Raw genomic sequence first — 21,366 nt, 5'->3', positions numbered from 1 at the left:
GAAATAAAACCATTTCACATTGTCAAAAGTTATGGGATGACCAAAGTCTTATTTTCTTTCGTTGTTATGGAAGCAGGAATGTCGAGGTCAAATGAATTTAGCTGATAGTTTTCAGGAAATGTTGGCAAAAGCCGTTCTGTCGTAGTCATAGGATCGCCAAAGTCTGCAGGGTCCACCATCTGGTAAAGATGAATGTTTGTACGACATTTTAGGACAATGTGTCACACAGCTGTTAAGATGTTTCAGTCAGGTCCAAACTGGTCAAAACCGGTGGTCTGAAAGAAACATTAAAAGAGACTTTTCCATTTTCAGAGAGGAGCTGTGAGCATGAGCAAAAAGAAACATATTCAGCCCCCCATTCAGTGACATTCCTACGATGCTTAGAGGTCTTTTAAGATGACAGAATGTTTTCCTTTTCAAAATTTGTAAAGGGCTCCTTTCAGGATTTTAGGAAAATTGGCAAAAAGGATACCTTTAGACTGGAAAATTTTACCAAAGGGTGCCAGGAATTTAAAAGGTCTGTTATGTCTAGCAAGTTAACATTTTACAGGTCTTATTACAACTTGGCTTTCCTGCATGCTGCCACTTCCCAGTCAGAGAGTTGTCACTGGCTCACATTCTCAGCACCATTCCTCCACTTCTACATTTCTCTGCATCCACAAAACACTCCTAAACACATTTCTAAGTGACTAATATCCAAACCTCGAGCTGAAATACAACCTCTTTTACATTTAAACTGCTGCTTGATCTTCATTAAAACCTTATGTTCTTTATGGGGTCTCCTTTGTCCCAAATGTTTTGCTGTTAACAGGAAATTAGTTGCGATTTAAGACCTTTCTTTTATCATTTAAGTCTTAAATTCTGTCGATTTAAAAGAACAAAGAAGCATTGTTCTTGATGCCACTATCCAGTGTTCACCTCTCTTCTTATCTCTTCTGTTCTTTCCTCTCCTATTTTCCATTTGTCTTTTCTCTCCCTTCAGCCTGATTCAACTCCACAACCTTTCAATACCTCATTTTTCCTCAGCCTTCTTCTCCTTTCATCATTTCCTCCCCTTTTCTCCTTTCCCCAGTCCCCCAAGTTTTTGTAGAGAGAAAAGAGGCCCGGCTCTGGCTGTAAACTTTGTTATGCTGCTGCTCAGAGCAGCTCAGCACAGCACCCTGCTGCGGTGGGTCTGTTCATTTTTCAGGCTCACATCTCTTCCCTTTTAAAAGGGTCCGTGCCTCTCTCTCTCTCTCCCTCACTAGCTCTCTCAGATCACTTCCTTTACCAGAAGCTGGAAGTTGAACCACTTTCATCTTCCCCTCCTTCTTTTTCTCCCTCCTGTCAAAACTGCTACTCCCACAATCGGAAGAAAAGGTTCAGCTTCCGTAAAGCAACTGAATGTTTAAGCTGTGTTGGCATTTTTCAAACCGGGGCTACTCCCCAGGCCGAGCATGTACTTTTCACAGCCTCACTGATCAATGCAAATAAAGAAAAGGGCGTTTTGACAAAGATGTGTCAAGACATTGAAATGACAGTTCACTTCTATCACTATTATTATTATTTTTGCTTTCTTATAACCTGCTGAAGAATTTTTAGACAGCGAGTAATTTCTTACTTTGGGTCAAAGTTCATCTAGACTACTTACTTGAACTTTTAGACTGGATATTATGAGAAATATTTCAAGTGCAGAAACCTCTTTTGAAGATTACGAACACGTTGTTTTGCAAAAGACTGCAATAAACAAATAAGCCAATCTTCGCAAGGATTTATGAAAAAGAAGTGCAAAGAACCGATTTGAATGAGCTTTTTGACCAACACAGAATGTGCTTCTTGCTGGGAAAAAATGTTTTCTGCCATTATGAACAAACATATAGTCAGTAGAGCTTGATGCTATACTCTCAAAATTCATAATTATAACAAGGCAAAAAAGTTTAAACGTGAGCTTGGCAAGTCAAAAAAAGGACCTGGTGAACGGCAACAGTCTGCTTCAGGAAAACCAATCCCAAATGAAAAACATAAAGAACAAAAATCCTTTCTCTGTCGATTTAAATGTTGCAGCACTGGAAAAAAAAAAAGATTATGTGAAGTAAAAAAAAAAAACTGTAAAGGAAGGAAATCCGATTGCTGTATCTCTTGTATTTCTGTGCTTTGGTCACGTTCGTGGTGAAAAAAAATGACCTGTCAAAAGTTCAGTAAACGCAGTTGTAGACTCCTGTGTTTACTGAAAAGTTAGCATGACAATCCTTCACCCTGTGAGTGTGCCAACTATTTCAGTGTTTCATCAGGCAATCTTAAAAAAACATCAAGGACAAACTGTCCAGGAACTGAAAGTCCTCTCAGTTCACTTCAACAATCAGCTCTTTGTGTTTCCACTTGACTCAAACATCTTTTCTCCAATTCTATTTACTCATTCATTCAGGACTAATTCTCTGTCTGTACCACTCTCTGTCTCTGTATCATTTGTAATTTTTTTACGTTTTTGCCACTGCCATTGTCTCCTCCTGGAAAGGGGAAGCGTAATTACCAGCAGACAGCGGAGGCACACAACCAACCTATTCAAAGAGCTCAGCCGTGGTAGAGATTGTGGAAGGAAGGAGGAGCATGGAGTGGGAAAACTGAGAGAAACATTGAGAAAATGTTCCCTAAACGTCTTTACAATACCTTTAAACAATCTCTTCAGGAAATAAAAAACATTTTAAAAACAGTTGTAATGCCTTTTTATTCCTACCAATTAAATAATGCATTCAGACACACACACTGTTTGTGTTGCCTGTTCCCATCCACCCACACACAAACATACATTGTTCTCTCTGGTGACATAATGCCATGTGGTCCATTAACAAATATTGTCTCTGTTATATAGAGACATTTGCAATAAGGCTGAAGACACTCTCCAGAGAAAAATTGATAGAATTAGCCCACCATTTCCTCTGTGCCAGCCTGATAATAGCCTAAAACTATTAAATACTCTCAGCCAAGCAAGAAATTAAAACTGATCACTTCCTTTATTGCTAACATAAAAGTGTGTCAGAAATGCAACGATTAAAGGGAATCATTCTGCATGACAGTATTCCAGAGATACTGGAAGACTTAATAATTGAAGAAAAGTTTCCTTTACTCAACATATGATTTTAGTCTTGTAATTTGATCAACTCCGTAATGTATTTCATCTCATATTGAAAGTGTCCACTGTCACCAAACTATGAAGATAAAACATTAAAAATAAAAACTGAAACAGCTGTATTTGCAGTAGCATTTTCCTATAGGTACTTAAAAAACATATAGAGGTTTCACGCCGTTCGGTCATGTGATCAGATCCTAAGTATATGACTGTGTCAGCTTACTAAGACCACAGTTGTGCAAATCAAAGGCAAACAAAAGCCTCTTTTAAAAAAAATCCCATTGGATTGGTTTGCAACAAGATCGAAATGTTTCGACAAATGGCAGTGAAACCCACTGACCAGCAATAAGATGATTTAACCCCATGAGGGAAAAGAAACTAGCTTATTCTTACAGCTATGAAAAACAAATTAAAAAAAGAGGAATCATGGACAGATAGCTAGAGACATGGGTAAATTGTGCAAAGAAATCTTTCAAATAAACTGTGTGAACTCATTGTCCCAATTGTCCGTCAGCTCTGTTTTGTAGCTCTTTTGCTAACAAAACAGCAAACACTGTGTTAGCAAACACTTAGCAAGCATGTTAGCATTTACCAACAAAAATGTTGTTGTTTTCTTAGCCACTTCATAAAAATTTCATGTAGTGAAATTCTGCTTAGTTAGAAACAAGTAATTGGTTCTACATAAAAGATGGATGCAGCTGCCCTGAAGTCTCCCACTATTTGGTGGCAAATCATATCAGACCCAAAGTTAGTCACTGAGTTAAAAGCTAATGCTAGTAGCTCAGTTAGCTAGGTGCATTCATAATTCATGTCAACTGTGAGATTAATGGGGATGCTACTTTTCTACACTTCCCTGGTCTTAATACTTGGGAAAACATTTTGGGTGTACTGTACACATTCTACTAAAAACTAAAACTGCATGTATAGTGCCTACAAAAAAGAAATCAATGAATTACAGTTAAACTTATAAAAGAAAAAGTAAAAACATAAGTAGGCTCCAGCAATGAGCAGTTTTTCCTTACTTCTATCTCTCTGCTTCTTTATAACTGTAACGGTTAAAAATTTGTACCATCAACTACATCAGATATTACCTTGTTGCAGATGTTACTTAAAAATAGCACTGATATTTTTTTAAAAATGCCTTGTAAAATATTTTGTGAACTATAAGATATTTAGACTATGACAGACTATACATACACACACAGGATCAATAAAATGTTTGGACACACCTTATACATTGTGTAAAGTGTGCCCCAAGTTTTGATTCCAAGTAAACATCTTAGAGGAAAGTGTAACTATGAAACAAGCACCCAACACTTTCCACTGCACATTCAGCTTTGTCTCTATCGATTAAACAAAAAAGGCACACTCAGATACTATAATGGTTGCGGTCAGACAGGTCTGATTTTCACTTCCCACATTTCAGTTTTCCTTTCTCATTTATCTGTTTTTAAGCTTCCTGTGCCAAAAAACTAGTCTTTTAAACACAAAACTTGGAGGGGAATCATCTGAAATGGCTGAACATGTAATATCAGCCTTGCACTACTGCATTTTATAATAGCAGGGGCACACCGGAGCACAAATCCACATCTTGTTTGTCTACAGCTTGTATTAATACACTGGTACCCAACAAGATAATACGGGTATTTCCTATTATGAGCCTGCCTGGGAAAAGGCAAGAGAGAGCATGCTTTAATTGCGCGCAGGACTTTGGGTGCATGTCAAACTGTTTTCAGACATTTCTCTATCTGAGAGAAAAGAAAGCACCAGGGAAAAGGGTAACAGAGAGACACATGACAATGTAGAAAGAGGAATAGAAAGCAAACGAATTGCAGAAAAATGCTAGACATGGTGAGGGAAAGTCAAAGAAGAGAATGACTGGAATGCAAGGTGATTAAGAAGGGGGCTGGGGGAGATGGTGACAAAAAACAGTAGACTGGGGAGAAGAGGGACCAAACTATATATTAGGGTCAAAAAGACAAAGGACAAGAGAAGGAGGGAAGGGAAGGGAGCAATGAGATGGCAGATATAGAGAGAAAGTGTAAAATGGTGTTAGACAGCCTGAGGTCCTTGATGATAGATGACAGCCAATCCAGCATCCAGCCATCAGCCATTTCACAGCACATAAGGGAGAATACAACCACTTTGAAGCACACAAAACATCACCGTACTACCACTCGTATATGGAAACAGAGCATAGATGCAAACAAGGGACACTCACAAGGAAATGTTACACATTTACACAGAGATATCAGAGACTAACCAACCAACAAGCACCCCTTTGTGTTTTAGCTTCCTTTAACCACTCATTAAACTCCAGACATAAACTGTCCATGAATATATATCATTTTTCTCCAAGTACATGATGTTGTACACCTGAACACATGCACCCAGCACCAACTACCATGACTTGAGGCTGAATCCGATGCAGAACTTCCAATAAACGCAGTTCTATGCGTTCAGGTTAAGAGTCGCACCAAACCACCAGAAACCACCAGGCAGCATCACGTATTTTGTTTATCAAAGTGGGTAATCACTCTCACAAATGTATACTTGAGGATATGTGCTCTCTTATAGGTCATGAAAGCAAATGCATTTGAACTGTACAAATGTCATCAATGAAAGCAAAGGCTGGATTGTAAAATTAGAATAGAATAGAATAGACTAGAAAAAACTTTATTTAGCCCCATTTGATCATTTTTTAACCCGAATAAATCCATTTTGATTTCTAACCCTAACCAAGTGACCTGAAAGTAACCTGAACGTAACCTACTGTTTCACGTATATGACTGAAAGCACCACATGGAACTTGTCACCCTCCCCTCCCTTCCAGCTCCTTTACAGGATATTGTGAATTGTGAATAGAAAGACAGAAGAACGCCTTCTACTATGATGTGGTAACGCTCACATGAGTTGTATTTTTCTCCTGCCGCTTCCAGGGGCTGTACAGGACGTTGTTATGGGTTGTAGTTAAGGGTGTGAACAAACGATCTATATGGTTTTTTTGGGTTGTCGAACTTCTTGTTTTTACAACAACAACAAGAAGAAGAATTTTACAAAAAGACATATTGTGCTAACAAAGACTAATCACGAGTGTGCCTACAGAATATAAATAAGGCTCAGTATGTGCATAAGCAGCCTGCATGCAAGCCTCTGTGTATGTGTGTGTGTGTGCCTGTCCCTGTGTACAATTTGTGTGTATGTGTGTGTGTGTTTTCAGCCTCCCTGCAGTGCTTTACCCAGCAGAGTGCAAGATGAGGATCCTCCCTTTGGGCGACATTATAGCACCCCTCCCTTGCAGTGTGCGATTGTGCGCGTATGTCTGCTGCATCAGCAGCACCGTACACCAAGTAGAAGGGACAGTCTATACACACTCTGTCCACTCACACCCACGTTTGTTGTCCATCACCTCTTATCACCACATTCCTCCATACGGCATGCGGTTCAAGACTGAGTTATCGCTTGTTTACAGCTCAGCCATACGTGGAACTTGCAGAGCACGTTACAGCCACTTAAAGGTGTAAATGTCGCAGTGGAAATCAAAAATAGAACCGCGCTTCCCACAATACCCCTTGGCCTCTGTTACGAAGAGGATGTTGCTGCTACTCCCCTCCCAGTCCTTGGCAATGCTCCATTTGACTCGAAAAGCAAGAGGCAACAGCAGGTAGTTGCTCTCAGAAGTAATTAAGCACTCATGCAAGGAAAGATAACGTGACCCCGGAATTACAAACACAAAATCACTGAAGGTGGAATAAAAACTGCGCAAATCTTTTGAGCCTTCGTGAGTACATTCAAAATAAATCATCTCTGTGAATTGACGTTAAAGATCAAGATATTGCCTCTGAATCAAAAGCGTCCCTTTACACAAACAAAAAGACCATGAAGATGTTAGAAGTTGTCTTGGAAAGTTCTGCCAAATCTCAGCGGTTCATCTTGGAATTAAAAAAAAAAAAAAAGGTGGTTATCCTGTGTGAAATGTAAATAAAAACAGAATCTCACGAGCAAGTATTTTTTTCATAATGGCACACAGAAAGTAAGACATTTCACAATTTCATGAAAATATCATCAGTGATAAATTCATTTTGATTTGTTCTCCACTTTGCCTCAGTCAGTTTTACATGAGCTCTGACCAAGAGGAGATTTGGCAGCATTTCTTGATCAGGTTCACATATGGTCTCTTCTACACATGATAGAGCATTTGTGGACGGCACTGTGAACTGTGCACACAGACAATGATTTCTGGAAAAGTTCCTGAGTCCCATGCAGTGATTTCCATGACAGAATCCTGTCTGTTTTTAGTGCAGTGCCACCTAAAGACCTAAAGATCACTGGCATCCAAACCTGACTTTCAGCCGTGTCCATTGCACTCCATTGATCCTCTGAATCTTTTAATGATATCATGTACTGTAGATGTTGGAATATTCTAAATCGTTGCAATTTTACTTTATGGGTTACTATTCTGAAATTGTTCCAAAATTCGTAGACACAGTTTTTTCCCATGCAGAGGTTCAGCAATCTGCAAAACTCACTCATGTTGCTAACCTGTTCCCGATTAACCCTTCTTAGTTGCAACATGTTCCACCTCCAGCTGTCTCTTTTTAGTACCACTTACTTTTCCAGCCTTTTGTAGCCCACCTTCCAATCGTTGTTGCTGTCAACTTCAAGATCAGCTAATATTTATCATGAAATAGTAAAATGTCTGCTTTCAGGCAGAGATAACTATTTCTTACAGTAACAACAATCATTATCAATACCAGTCTGGACAGTTGTTCCTGTAAATGTAATTTGTTTCCTTTCACATCCACTGTGTGAGAAATCTCAGTCCGGATCTGAAACCCTCAGCTGATTAAACAGACAGTCTGCATAGCTAAAACTCCATGGGGTGAGCGACGATGTCGACGATGCTACATGAGGAGTCCTGCTTGACCCCCGGAAATCTTAGTTTAACAATACAGTCCCAACTCAAGGTCTTCTCGCTGCACAGTTTTCTTCATGAGCTTAAAAGTACAACACACAGCGATCGCGAGTGGGCAAAGTTCGCAACGTTGTCAAGGAGACAGATATGTTGGTGCGCGAGCTTGGTGCCTGCTATGATTTGAGAAATGCAAGCTTAGATAAAAAGACTCGAATAGACCTCAGTTTTTTTTTTTCCCTGCATAAGAAAGTAATCATGGAGTAACAGAATGAAAGTCGTTTCAAATCACCCACCCTCTCCTCGACATGCATTCTAACAACAGTCCCAATTGTTGGGAAGAGTGACTCCAATTTCCCTTTAGAGTTTCCTATCTTAATTTACATGCTCTTAGCTCACCTCACGCGCTCCGCGTCGTCCTCTGCAGCAGAGAACTAAGGTCAGTGTCTGAGCCGTAAAGCAGAGCAACAGAGTAGCTGAAGACGAGCTGAAACACCCTGTTATCCGTGAGGAAATTGCTAAGGGCCACTGTGAGAAGATAACAGTGTCTGTCTGTGCACTGCATGTATTAAAGAGGTAAACAATGAGTGCACAAGCGGATACTGGTGCCAAATCAAGTGCTTGAGACTGGAGAGACGGCAGTTTAAGCATGCGTACATTTATAATGACACGGATGCATGTGCGTGTCTATTAGCCGCCGTGTGTGTTTCTCATGAGTTTTGGCTGGCTACAGTGTGTATTCCTGGGCATGATCTGGCAGGATTACACCCACTATACATCTAGACAAACAAGTCTGACTTCATTGATGAGCCACGAGCTGTCTGCACACACGCACGCAAAAATGTGACATTGTGCATTCCTCAGCTCAGTGGTTGCTTGTAAAAGGTGCTGCATCTTGTTATTTCAAAGCGAAACACACAGTGTGTGTTCACATAGAATTCCTTACACGGTTGAGTTTTCTTTAGTGCTGTGTCGTCTTCTTACGCTCTTCAGCCACAGTCTGTTTAAAACCAGAGACAATAAAAAATTAAATAAAAAAAAGACTGGCTGTTCTTTAACTAGATGTTAATGATTTTCCACGTTTGTCTATATTATGGGGAAGAGGATATTCATCATAGTCCTGTTTAAGCTCAGGAGTACATTAGGTAGCTTCCCCGATTTAAATAAGCAGCAAAGAGCATTTCCTGAACCAACCGAGATGCAAAAGAACGATGGTGGAAGGCAAAAAAAAAAACTCGATGAGGACGAGTTTGTGTATTCACGTCCCTTTATGAGGACAGGCACTTCAGGTGCTCTAATGACTGCAACAAATGAGATTTGAAAAAAAAAAATCCAAAGTGCCCTTTACACTGTACAGAATAAATGAAAAATCTATTTTACAAAAGGTCAATAGTGTTGAGGAGGAGCCGGAGAGGAGTACCGGTGATAACCCAACACACGCGGATCAATATCTTCTGTTTATCGTTCGAATTGCTTTCTAATTTTTTATTCTCTTCATATGTCGCATCAGCCATCGGACAGTTTTTCTCATGCTCAGCTCTCCTCTGTTGCTCTGCGACTGAACTTGTTTGTCTCATCTGTCGCTCTGAACCCTCTAATCTTTACAAGCAGAGGGCAGAAAAACATTCAGCGCTCGCCTCTCATTCGGCTGGAGTGCACAGTTAATGATTTCTCCGCCAGCAATAAGTTGTCCTTCATTCTGAAATGACGGGTTTCTTATGACAAAACAGCAGCTCAAAAATCAAAAGTAAATGAGAATTACTGCATGCAAGGCTGAAACGATGTAAGAGAAACCAACATTTTGGCGATGCCTTAAATTAAGGGCAATATCAATAAACAGTCTTGGTTTCGTGTGGAGGCAAGTTAAGGAGAACATGTTATGCTTCTGGTGTTTTTTCTTTTTTCTTTCCTTGAGTTTGTTATATAAGGCACATTTCTACCAGAAGCAACCTAAACGCCTCAGGGTGTTTTGCAAGGAGCTGTAAGATCATTTCAGTTCTGGTCTTGTTGATGTATTACAGATGCTTTTCATTCAATCAGAGATTCAAGTTGCATTGCTCCGGTTCACTGCCTCCATGTCACTATCGGATGTCAGACTGAAGTAGACGCACATTTTTGTTTGCAACGGCGACGGCTATTCCAGCAGCACCACTTACAGTTAAGAGGTTTTACAAGCTATGATGGAGATTAAACTTAATGTAACTGAGACAAAAAGGTGGAAATAAATTGCTGAGAATACCAGTCACAAATGTTCAGTGCTGCAATGTCCACTCTGCAGGTTCCAGGAAATCTCGAACCCTCCTACGTGGGCCATATTCAGGGGTAAAATACCTGTTTAACTCCGGATTCTTATTGTGCCAATGGCGAGAGTCAAGGAAAAGATCCCGTGAAAGAAAACAGTTTCTGTAAAATGCTGCTGTAGTCGAAATGCAGCCTTATGTTTCCATGTATATGGAAAACAAAACCTTTTGTTCACATCATACAAAGACAGATACGGGTCATCGGCTGCCTGAAACACCTCGTTTGTAGTACAGCTTTTGCTACAGTTACTTGTCTATATCACCAGGAAACACATTTACATGATGACCCCTGTCGAGTGACTAGTTTAGCACTTGTCAAACAACTGTTTTGCACACCAGTTTTGACCAATCAGAGCAGACGGGCCAGACAGACCTTTTGTAATACAAGCATTATAAATAGAAATTTAAGACAGAAGGTGGTCTAACAATGTGCAACACGAGAAGTACTGTGTTCTCTGAACATTATTATGTGTACACTACTCTTGTAGACCCCCCAAAATTAAATCATGAATAATGCAAGTAAGCAGGATACTGGCTCTTTAAAAAGGTCAGATCAGCTCATGAACCTCCACACATGCTACTAAAAGTACAGTTAATGGAGGTTACATAGCGCTAATAATGGGTGAATCCTTGACCATATGCAGCAGTTATTGTGTAAGCACACAAAGGTATTCCTAAACCATAGTTTGCCATCTTTCAAATGACTACAGACTGTGTGAAGGGCTCCTACTGCATGCATTTCTCTTCTTATAGCTCCTATTCCAAACAGCATGTGAAAAAGCCGCATCTTTCTGAAACTGCAAACAACTCGTAGACGCAGGTAATCAGCAGGACAAGTTGGTTCTGTTTTGCCATCTCTTTGAAACGGCTTACATATTAAACTAAATCAATAACTTCGGTTATGTTTTGGTAGTGACAAAGCTCAGATCTAACGCAACACACACATGGCATTTCGATCCTTGTTTTTGTCCTGAAGACTTCCCCCATCTGACCACTACAGCAGGAACTACATCTAAAGGGGAAATAATTACATTTAGATCCTCCATTTTGCTTTGTTCCAGATCAACGAGAGAACAAACAACTCTTTGCAGCACACGCACAGAACAGTTTTTGTTTCTTCCTTTTTTGTAAATGAATCCAAAGCAAGTTCGCTATTTAACCAACCCTCATTGGTAGTCACAGCAGCAAACATCTCCTTCAGATTCAATCCTCACTTCAATTCCCTGAGGTGTGTGCATCTCAGATGGACAGGGGTGTCAGACGGGGCCTGCGGGCTAATTGTAAAACTTGGGTCGCACGGCCAAACACTCCACCGTTTGCCTTCCAATGATGGGGATGGGGTTCTTGCTTGTTGAAGCCTAAGTGAGTGTGAAATGTGTGTAGTCTGCTAAACGACATCCTGACAGTCTGTGATGAAGCTCAGCTTGCAAAGCAGTCAGACAGAGAGCGATTTTGCTCTCTCCTTTCAGAAAGCGGGACATTCAGGTCCAGCACGGCAACATAACTGTGCTCTCTAACCCATTGTGAGCAGTTGTAATAGGTGCGGAAATTAAGGCAGTTGATGCGAATTACCTTCTACAAAGGCATTTTACCACAGGGTCTTATAAGTGGTAGCTTTTATCAACCTGCGATGTGACTGTTGTTTTTTGACTCAAACAGAATAAAGAGAAATTCAGTGATTTCCTTTTTTTTAAATTCTTCTCTTTTTAGATGCAAGTATATCAAAGTGGCTGATAATCCCGACAACAGAGGACAAATGAACATTATGCTAATTCTGCATTTAGATTTAGCTGAATTCTTGAGGAAACTGCGTAAGTGACAACCACATACGGCCTGAAACCCCCACATCCCACGTTTTTACAAAGTAACTCTTTGAAACTAAAAGTAAAACATTAATCATCCTTTGGAGGGGACTTCGCTCCTGTAATGTTCCACTTTAGTGCACGTTTCCTCACGCATCTCATTCTTTTCCTACAACAGCTGCAAGGACCCAGCCTCGGCTCCATCCAAATTCCAGCGCCAGCGGCACACCATGAACACTCTGAAGTCAAAACGATCACAAAGCGTTTGCCATTCATACGCAGTCAGTTGATAGCAGAGTGTCAGGCATTCTGGGACACAGACGCCCCGCTCTGACTCCTCTGACATGTGCGTGTTACAAGCTGCTAAAGGCCTCCAGCTACTTTCTTACAAATGTAAACATAATAGCATGGTCATATGAGAATGAGCCTTCTAAGTCATTTTCACATTATTTAAATCCTTCGGCATCCACGATGGCTTGAATACGAAATGGCATTTATTGCTGCTGTCGTCCAAAATGGCTCCAAAATGGCTCCAAAATGGCTAATATGACCTAAACTCCTGGCAGTTCTGTGACACAAATAGGTATTCATTTAACATGTTCTTATCAAAGCAATTCATTAATGTTTAGCATGTAGCACAAGGAACCGCTGTGACGGCAAAGGGAAGCTAAAACAAAGTGCAAATTGTGTTTGCTGAAGTGAATGTCAACTTGTGTGACAGTCAGACTGCTGCGGGGTATCTGCCAGCATATTCAACAACTGAGCACATCAACGCTGACTGAAGAGGAGGGAGGGGGGGGGTTGTATTGGTGGCATTTGGCTCCGTTTGTTCATGTGTGTGTCTCTGTGAGAGGGAAAATTTGAGAGGGGGTAAAGAAGAACTGCCAATGTGAAAAGGGTGTTTATTTGACCGGTGAGCTTTCAGTTAGACAGAGGGACTTTTGCCAAATAGTGTGTGTGTGTGTGTTTTGCTTCATCTCTACGTGTACATACACCATGTGTGTTTGGCTACACACACACACACACATGACAGCTCTGAGTATAGTAGTAGAAAGAGGAGCCACACAAGCCAGCGTCAGTGAAGACGGATGTTTTTAAAAGTCAGAGGGTGTCAAGAGGGTTTCAGAACAACCCCAGGCATGAGAACATATGACATGATGAGGATGTGTGTGTGCTTCAACCGCAATGGGGAAGTTATTTTTTTCATCTAAGAATCTAATATAGACTTATCTTTCAGCTATAAAGATCTGAAAGTTCCCCATAATTCTCACGGTAGCTGATAAAGGAGCAAATCACCCACAAGAAGCAGACTGTAGTTCAAATCCAGACTTAAGTCACAAGAATAATGGGGTATGGGGAAAGCTGAAGGCACATCTGTAAGATTACATATTTCTTTAAGCCGGCAATTTAATCCTCTGCACCAATCAAAAACTAACAAAACGTGTACATTAGTCATGTCAGTGATAAACAAGAACATTGCAGCGCAGGAGCCCCGTCACTGTTTAATATCACCAGAAAAGACGCAACGCTTTACGCGGGGCAACAAGTCTCTGCCCATGCTTGGCTGTCACTGCTTCTCCAAATTGTGCTTTCACTGCCACCATCAAGGCTGCCGCAGTAACAACTCCGCTGAACTCTCTTGTCTATGTGAAGTTTTTTCAATCCTCCCAACGCACAGAGACCGATCCCACTCTTGGCACCACACTCGGCCGACAAAAACAGCGCAACTTTTACGTACAGATGTGAAGATGTGAAACGAGCGCTTACCAAAGAGAGAGCTGTCCACAAAATGACCACTCATCTGCTGGTTGCGCCGAAAGTGGCTGGATGTGTTCAGTGAGGGCTCGCTGTCCGTTCAGCGCTTCATGAAAGAGAAGTGATGGACACGAGCAGCGAGATGCGACTCTTTCCGCAGCCTGCGCACATTTCAGGACGAGAGAGAGAGAGAGACGGTGGGCTTTTTCGTACGGCTTGCTCCGCTGTGTGGCTGCTCCGCCAGACTGTAGCCAGGACGCCGGTGGGAGGAGGAGTACCAGAGAGTAGCCGCGCAAAGCTTCGTGGGAAATGTAGTGGAGAAACATCGTGCCTCGCCTCCAAGTGGCTCAACTATATTGGAGGGGGGCGCTGAAGTCACTTTCTGTAGATTGGTTACTTGTTTCCAGACAGTTCCTCAGTATGAGCTTATTACGTCACTATAAAGAAATTAAGGTCTTTCAAAGTTGTTAATTGCACAATGTCTGGTGTTTCTTTTTTTTTTTATCACTTAAAACTGACCAATGAATCATTCGAGTGCAGATGAAGAACAAATTAAATGGTATCTTTTGGCCATTTGCTACAAGCAATCTGCTACAAAGACATGATGACATAAATGTTTGCACCAACAAGGTAATTTTTCAAATGAACAGTATCTGAATACGATATCCTTCAGAAATAAGGAATAATCTAGCAAACCTGACACAGGGCCTGAGAGATGCATCTGAGATACCAGCAGTTGATCCATGTACTGCTCACTGAAGCCTCGTCAGAAAAGGTCTCCATGGAAGGGTGGCTGTAAAAAAGCCTTTCTTATAGAAAGGAAACAGGGAGAAAAGGCTGAGGCATGCCAAATGACACAAGAGGTGGACTGAAAATCTGTGGCAACAGGTCTTATGGAGAGATGAATCCTCCCCAGAGCCCGGAGCTCAACATTATTGAAGCAGTGTGGGATCATCTTGACAGAAAACACAATAGAACAAAAGGCAGAAAGCATTAAAAGAAGAGCTTTGAAATGTCCTTCAAGAAGCCTGGAGAACTATTCCCGAAGACTTTACCAGACAGCTTATCTAAGAGGGTTCCGGCTGTGTTGTAGAATAAAGGCGCTCATACCGAATGTTGGCTTTCAAGTTTGTTGGAATTGCACAGTCTCTGTTTTTGCCTTGAATACTATATTTCTATCTAGGGTTGCAGTTTCAATAGACTGCAGTTGCTATTTCCTGTTTCCCTGGTAATATATGTAGAAGTCAGGGTTGGCTCAATACGTTTGTACAGTACTGTACATTTACATAAGCATGTTGTCTTTCATGAGCACATAGATTTCCTATTAGCATGGTAATATATTTTGTACTAGTATTTGATAGTTATTCAGAGCACACATTTGGCTCACTTACAGGTTGCTCATTTTCTTCTTCAACAAACAGCTTGTAGCTGTGGGGAATTAACTGTGTGTTTGTAATGATGATCTCATCAGACCACACAACCGAGGTTATACTCACTCGATTTGCAGCATGCGTGTGAACTTGCAAGTATGTCTCTCTGAGAATGAGCAGAGTTCTAGCTTTTCCCTATCACTGAATAAAGCATCTCCTTTCTCTCTTTGTCCAAGATAGAGGAATTAATGAGCTGTTTGAAAGGCTGTGCCTTGTGCTTTACTTTCATTGTTTTCTGTGTTTGTTTTGGTCCAAGTTGCTGCTGCTCACATTAATTTCCTTAGGTCCTATAATATTCCCTTAGGGGCTCTCTCCCGAAAGGCCCAGTGCGCTCTGACGGTCAGTAGATTAGTCAAAAAATGACCTGGCACAAAGCACCTCATTATTGTTTGTTTGCGACGTGCCAAACCAGCAACTCGCCAGGCATTTTGCAAATGGCATTTTTAGGCTAATCAGGAAGAGTGTCTCTTTGGCTGAAAGCAACTCCTTTTAGTATGGACTTTGCTACTTTGTGGACTTTGTGCATGCACTAAGGAAGAGTGGAACCCCCCCCCCAAAAGAAATCAAAACACAATACGGGCTCTTTAATGAGCTTTGCTGAGGCTCTTCTCGTTTACGGCGGTGACGCATAGGGACTCTTGCAAGTTTCATAATAGTACTATCATACGGGCTAGATTGCCTGAGAGGAACTCAAAGGGAACGTTTTTGTTGTTTTTACTGATTCATGAGTTCCAGGATTTATGAGTTTCATGCTAATTTATATTTGATAGGTTGCAGAGAAGCATAAAAGGATGAACTGAAATTCCTTTGTGTGAAGGACCAGAGTGTCACTTTGTGACATGAATACCTCTGGGAACACCCAATGATTCACAAAACTTCCTTAAGCATCGACTATGATATAGAGAATAGAAAAAAATGACAGAAGGTGAAACTGCATTGTGATCAGGTGTAGTCCTCAGGGGCAAACCCATTTCTCCATAAGTAAATCTACTGGTATTTCTACAAAATCCCTGGGGTGTTCAGTCACGCTATATTTCCAAATTAATTCTCTGAAGTGACACTCTATATTTAACAATGGTAATATCGCAGTCTCTACACTCTAGAGTCACACCTTATTTAACCTACGGGGGAACGAGCACCAAATAAAAGTGCTCCGAAGCATTTTGAAGTGCAATAGAGAAGTAGAGTTGTGGCCATTCATAGGAGCACCAGTGATCAGGCCTTGTAGTTCTAAAGGACACAAGTCAAACACTATCGAAACCACTGCTTCCATTAAAGAGCCTTTCATAACATATCATTGTGCTCAGGCTGAGACCTTGATGGATGAAATCCCACACTGAGACAATAACTTGTTTTCCTTTTAGGTCAAACATCCCCTTGAGCCTTCATTGTTTCTGTGCACCCTCTCCCCCACTTTCTCATTGCTGCGCAGAGAGTATGTTTCCTGCATCTATTTACTATGTGTGTGTGTATGTTGTGCACGTGGGGGCGTGTAAAGGAAATGCTTCTGCCTTTCAGAAGCCTTATGTCTAAATTTAGAGCGCCCGTTGTCCAACTGTCACAGGCAGGGTCCGACTGTCGGACGTTCAGGAAAGAGACTTGAGGCGTGTTGAAGTAAGGATAAATTGTGTGAGCAAGGGTGTGCTGATCTGAGAACAACATATTCACTCTTCACACGCCCTAAAAAGAGAGCCTCTATAAATACCCATATGTATGTGCAAACATTTTAATTAGTTCTCATTTATTCTTTATACCCTGACAGCGCTGTTGACAAGCAATGTTCCCCATTTCTACTTGTCTATTCGATCATGAGACGTGTCTTTCTGATGGTCTATTTGAAGACCCAGCGCCTCCTTTTTTGACCTATAGGTCATGACAGACCCCCTTCCCCCCAGTTCATTCTCCAGTATAATTGAGCTCTAGGACATGAGCACAGGTACATGCCACAGTCAGTTTTCTTCTGAATTTGCCTTTATGTGTTTGTCATGCCATTGTGGGCAATGTGCTGCTGGACTGCTTTGAATGCCATGCACTGGTGGTGCTGTTGTTGTGGTGTGATCCTAACAAAAGTAACAGGAAGTCTAATATTCATTAACATCGAGAACATCAGTTCTCAACGCTGAGCGTATCTCTACATGCTTAAATTCTGAAATGTAAATTAGATTACATTTAAAAGCTCCACCGTGCCCTTTCAAACAGTTTGCACAGTTCAGCTGTCAGCCGCCGGACTCGGGTGAATCCTTATCTTCTAGCGCCCCCCAGTGGCCTTTACCGGGAGCCTCACTCTCCGACGAGGTTAGAGGTCACTGCATTGAAAACATGGCGGCTCCCAGGAAAGCAACCGTGGTGCTGAAGGCTGTGAAGAACATAACCGTTCAGTTTTGTCCGTTCGAGTCCAATGTCCGGTCCACACGGTAAGAAATGCGTGTTGAATGTCGCCGCTGTCGTCGTGTGCGACGGGTCTGTGGTTAAAAGCCGGAGTTTGACAAACCCGGACGCGGTTAGTGGGAAACAGCAGCCACCACCAAAGACGACTTAAACACTTGTATTCTTGTTGTGTTGTGCTGTGACGTTACATGACATGTTTAGTTTGAAATGCGACGTGAAGATTAGTCTGAAGTGGAAGGTATGTTGTGAATATATTCATAAAAGCAGGCTTATATAGAGATGATGTTACTACTCAATTTGATACTGAGCTTAGTATCAAGATTATGTGACCAACAAAGGTGCAACGTCGTCCGCTTCATGGTGTCACTGAGTAAAGAAATTAATATGAGGTGGGTATGTTTCAAGTTCCTATAAACAGATGTGCTTTCGGGCCTTTAAATGTCTGCAGATTCCCCATATAGAAGCCAAAAAGGAAAAGAAAGGGTTTGCATAAGACTGAAAGGACACTTTCTATGCTGTCATTGTTATTCGGGGTCATCTGGTCAGTTATGTCATTTTAAAGCGACGTTGATTTTGTTTGGCTTTGCCTGATGTAAAGCTCCCGTTGCATCATTTTCTAACAACAAAAAAAAAAACCCGTTTCTTGTCTTTACGTACATCTTTATGCACGCCGCAGTGTGAAGGAACACTAACGAGACGCTTTTGTGCCATTATCTGACACCCTGCAGAATCTACCAATGATGGTCTTTTTTTTTTTTTTTTTTTAACTCCACCACAGCTGATGTGTGCTGTCTGTCTTACTCCGCAGGGAGTTTCTGGCCAGGGTGGCGTCGGACAAGGCCCGATCTTCCAACATGAACTGTGAGGTGATCACCACGGTAAAACACGACAAGTCTGAACCTGTCGTGGATATCACTTATGGTGAGAATGACCTGATCGCTTTCATTCGTGTCTATGTGTATGTATATGTGTGTGTTTTGCTTACAGGCTGCGGGGTGTTCATGGCTCCATGTGCAGTTTGGGTTTCCGGAGTGTTCCGAACCCTTTTTGAGATTCAGCTGTCTGAAGTCGCCTGCGTTACCAATTTTAAATGTTAGAAATGAATAATGTCCAAGATGCAGCAGTTGACTGATGCATTTTAATTTCGATTAAAAGAGATGGAGACCGTAAAAGAGTGATTTTAACAACATTTTGATATTTATTATATACGTCAATACATCTGATTTCAGTCCGACCAAAACTCTGACTCTTAGAATGCAGATTAACATGTTGTCTGACACAGATTGTACAGACTAACGTTCCCACATGATGCTGGAGACCAGGAGGTGTGCTTCTGCTGTCTGTAACAGCTGTGAAAAGTCTTAAATATATGTTTTATTGCCCTTATTCTGCGCTTTTTAGTCAGAATAGCTACTTTTTTCCCCTCCTTTGAGCTGAAGCTCCCTCCACCACAGCTCATGGGTGCACCTGTATCTTCCCAGTTAACCCAAACTGCACAAATGGCGTTGTTTGAATGTTGAGTTTGCGCTCGGCAACAGCTGTTCCTGCAGCGCGGCGTAAGGCTAACGCGATTTAGGAGCTGTGGGAGAGAATAAACGTGAGACGACTGAGACAGAATGTCGGAAAAAGGAATACTCGATCTGAAGTGTGCAGTGCAGAAAGGTTCCAGGTCAGGCCCTGAAAGGAAGCTTTTTCAGGCCACTTGTCCAGCTGCCAAACTTACTGGTTCAAAACAGAAAATGAGGGCCATTTTTTTTAAACGTTAAAAGGGATTTGGCTACATAATTTGGGTAATTTACCTCTGGAAAAATTCCATGGCTGTGACCATTTGGGCGAGTGTGATGTCATCGTTTAAAATCGTCAACGTGAGCGTATTTTTTTTTATATAAAGGACCCAAAATGAATGCATCATATTTGTTTTCACCGACTTGATCGGCTGCTTCAGACTTTCCACTTTCCAAACAAAAAGTTTATTTGGCCCAGGCAAGTGGTGCAACAGTTGATGTTGAGCCTTCTAAGTAATCTCAAAGGACACCCTCCCTACCGGGCTGTTTTATCGCCCTTGGAACGTTTGTTTAGTCCTTGTTTGTTGCAGTGGAAATGAAGGAGCCAAGGAAAGGAGATCCAAAAGATTCTCTGGACTGGTTGAATAGTCTGTTTGGCTCAGGAGCCTTTAGGATACACCGGCCCATCCTGTATGAGAGATAATTCCCTCCCACAGCTATCCTGTGTGTTTTGACTTTTGCTCAGAGTTAACTTTCCTCCCGCCTCTGCTCCCTTCCGATTGTGTGTGTGTGTATGAGTCATGTTCTTGTGCCTTTTGTCTTTCTTCACCACAGTAGATGGAGAGAGGCTTGTGATGAAGGGAGCAAAGTTGACCAGCAGCGAGATGCTGGCTGCCTTTCAGTCGCGCTGCGCAGCCAAGGACCCGCAGACAAAAGCTGCCACAAAAAAGTGACCCCTCCCCTTGTCAGTGTATGAATTTATATGTATTTATGTGTGTATATTCTCCGACATGTACAATAATAATAATAAAAAAGATATCAGCTGATTTATATGGTGCTTCTGGTGTTATTTGATGTTGGTTCCACATCTATGGGTCAGCTGTTTGTTTTTTTTGCTGTGGCAGCTGGATGAAAGTGAACCTTCTTGTAATGATAACAGCCCCATGAGCTGCACTTATTTTCTGCTCATTTGAAAGATCAATCGAAATGCTTCAGCTGCTAAAAAATTGTGCTGTGATCAGTCGGGGTCAGAGGGGGTCCTTGCATGATGTGACGTTTTCCTGATGAAAGAGACTCTTCCAGTGTTTTAGGGAACGTTACGCAAGCTCCAACCTTTGACACAGCAGGCTGTAAATGTGATTTGGCACAGAGACTCAGATGGAGCCTCACTGAAAGGAAAACCTTTCGCCTAGTCATACAGAAATGGAACCCCACCCTCTTTGCTTGTTACCGTCTGATTCGTTGTTCTTACACCCACTGTTTTATCAAAAATGTCAATCCCACACACGTACACTTACGTGACTGAGATTCAGTCAGGTATAGACAAGTTATTGAACAAAAAAAAAGTACAAATTTTGGATTAGATTTAGCCCCTGAGCACAGATTTGTACGATTCACAACACACCCAGACTGGGGCCATAACCATGCACTGTCACCTGTCATCTCAAACTGGTTGCATTGTGTCTTTTACAAATGTAAATGTAAATGCAAATGAATTTGTATGCAAATGTAATGACTCGGCGATAAGACCAGCTGTTGTCACACTTGGACGAAGCAGCTGAGCTGGAGAAATACACTTAAAACCAGATTTGGACCAATGAAACTGTATGTTAAAGATGGAATTATTTTTGAAATTGATTCCATGGACACCAGTCAGAAGAAGTTCATCCGATTAAGAATTTTGCACTTAAAGGCAGTTTTTGCATTGGCCTCACGTCCGACGTTGGATATGTCCATCCATGATCTATTACTGGACACACCTTCATAAAAAATTAGTGTTTGAAGAGTCCAACAAGTCAAATGGTTTGTGCAAACCAGGCAGTTCAAGTGGTCTTTAACTGTTTTGAATAGATCTGGTAAATCTCACGTTTAAAGCAATTTGTTACTATTCCTGTATGATACACAACCCTGGGAGAGGGGAGGGTGGGGGTATATTGATTGATATTGAT

At 41.5% G+C, this 21,366-nt stretch overlaps 2 protein-coding genes across 2 annotated transcripts in view; one reads left to right on the top strand and one right to left on the bottom strand.

Moving 5' to 3' along the window:
* The window catches only part of pag1 (phosphoprotein membrane anchor with glycosphingolipid microdomains 1), a 54,020-nt gene extending 39,912 nt beyond the window's left edge, over window positions 1-14,108 (bottom strand). The window contains exon 1 of the mRNA XM_072370306.1: window positions 13,888-14,108. The gene's annotated coding sequence lies outside the window, so the exon portion shown is untranslated. The remainder of the gene's footprint in view (window positions 1-13,887) is intronic.
* A 3,492-nt stretch (window positions 14,109-17,600) lies between these two features.
* mrpl53 (mitochondrial ribosomal protein L53) lies at window positions 17,601-20,226 on the top strand. Its single transcript, XM_072370283.1, has 3 exons — window positions 17,601-17,719; window positions 18,502-18,614; window positions 20,033-20,226. The coding sequence occupies exons 1-3, from the start codon at window positions 17,625-17,627 to the stop codon at window positions 20,149-20,151; spliced, it is 327 nt and encodes a 108-aa protein (XP_072226384.1). The 5' UTR covers window positions 17,601-17,624; the 3' UTR covers window positions 20,152-20,226.
* Window positions 20,227-21,366: the final 1,140 nt, after the last annotated feature.

This window comes from Leuresthes tenuis, unplaced genomic scaffold (assembly GCF_036924035.1).
Source record: "Leuresthes tenuis unplaced genomic scaffold, fLeuTen1.0.hap1 SCAF_18, whole genome shotgun sequence".
Classification (NCBI taxonomy): domain Eukaryota; kingdom Metazoa; phylum Chordata; class Actinopteri; order Atheriniformes; family Atherinopsidae; genus Leuresthes; species Leuresthes tenuis.
The sequence above is the reverse complement of the archived record's forward strand: the minus strand, read 5'-3'. Positions and strand labels throughout refer to the sequence as shown.

Bases quoted from the DNA above. Each gene is read 5' to 3' on its own strand.
- mrpl53 (XM_072370283.1), top strand. From the start codon at position 17,625: ATGGCGGCTCCCAGGAAAGCAACCGTGGTGCTGAAGGCTGTGAAGAAC. The intron at 17,720-18,501 runs GTAAGAAATGCG...CTTACTCCGCAG, and splicing joins TCCAATGTCCGGTCCACACG to GGAGTTTCTGGCCAGGGTGG. The intron at 18,615-20,032 runs GTGAGAATGACC...TCTTCACCACAG, and splicing joins TGTCGTGGATATCACTTATG to TAGATGGAGAGAGGCTTGTG.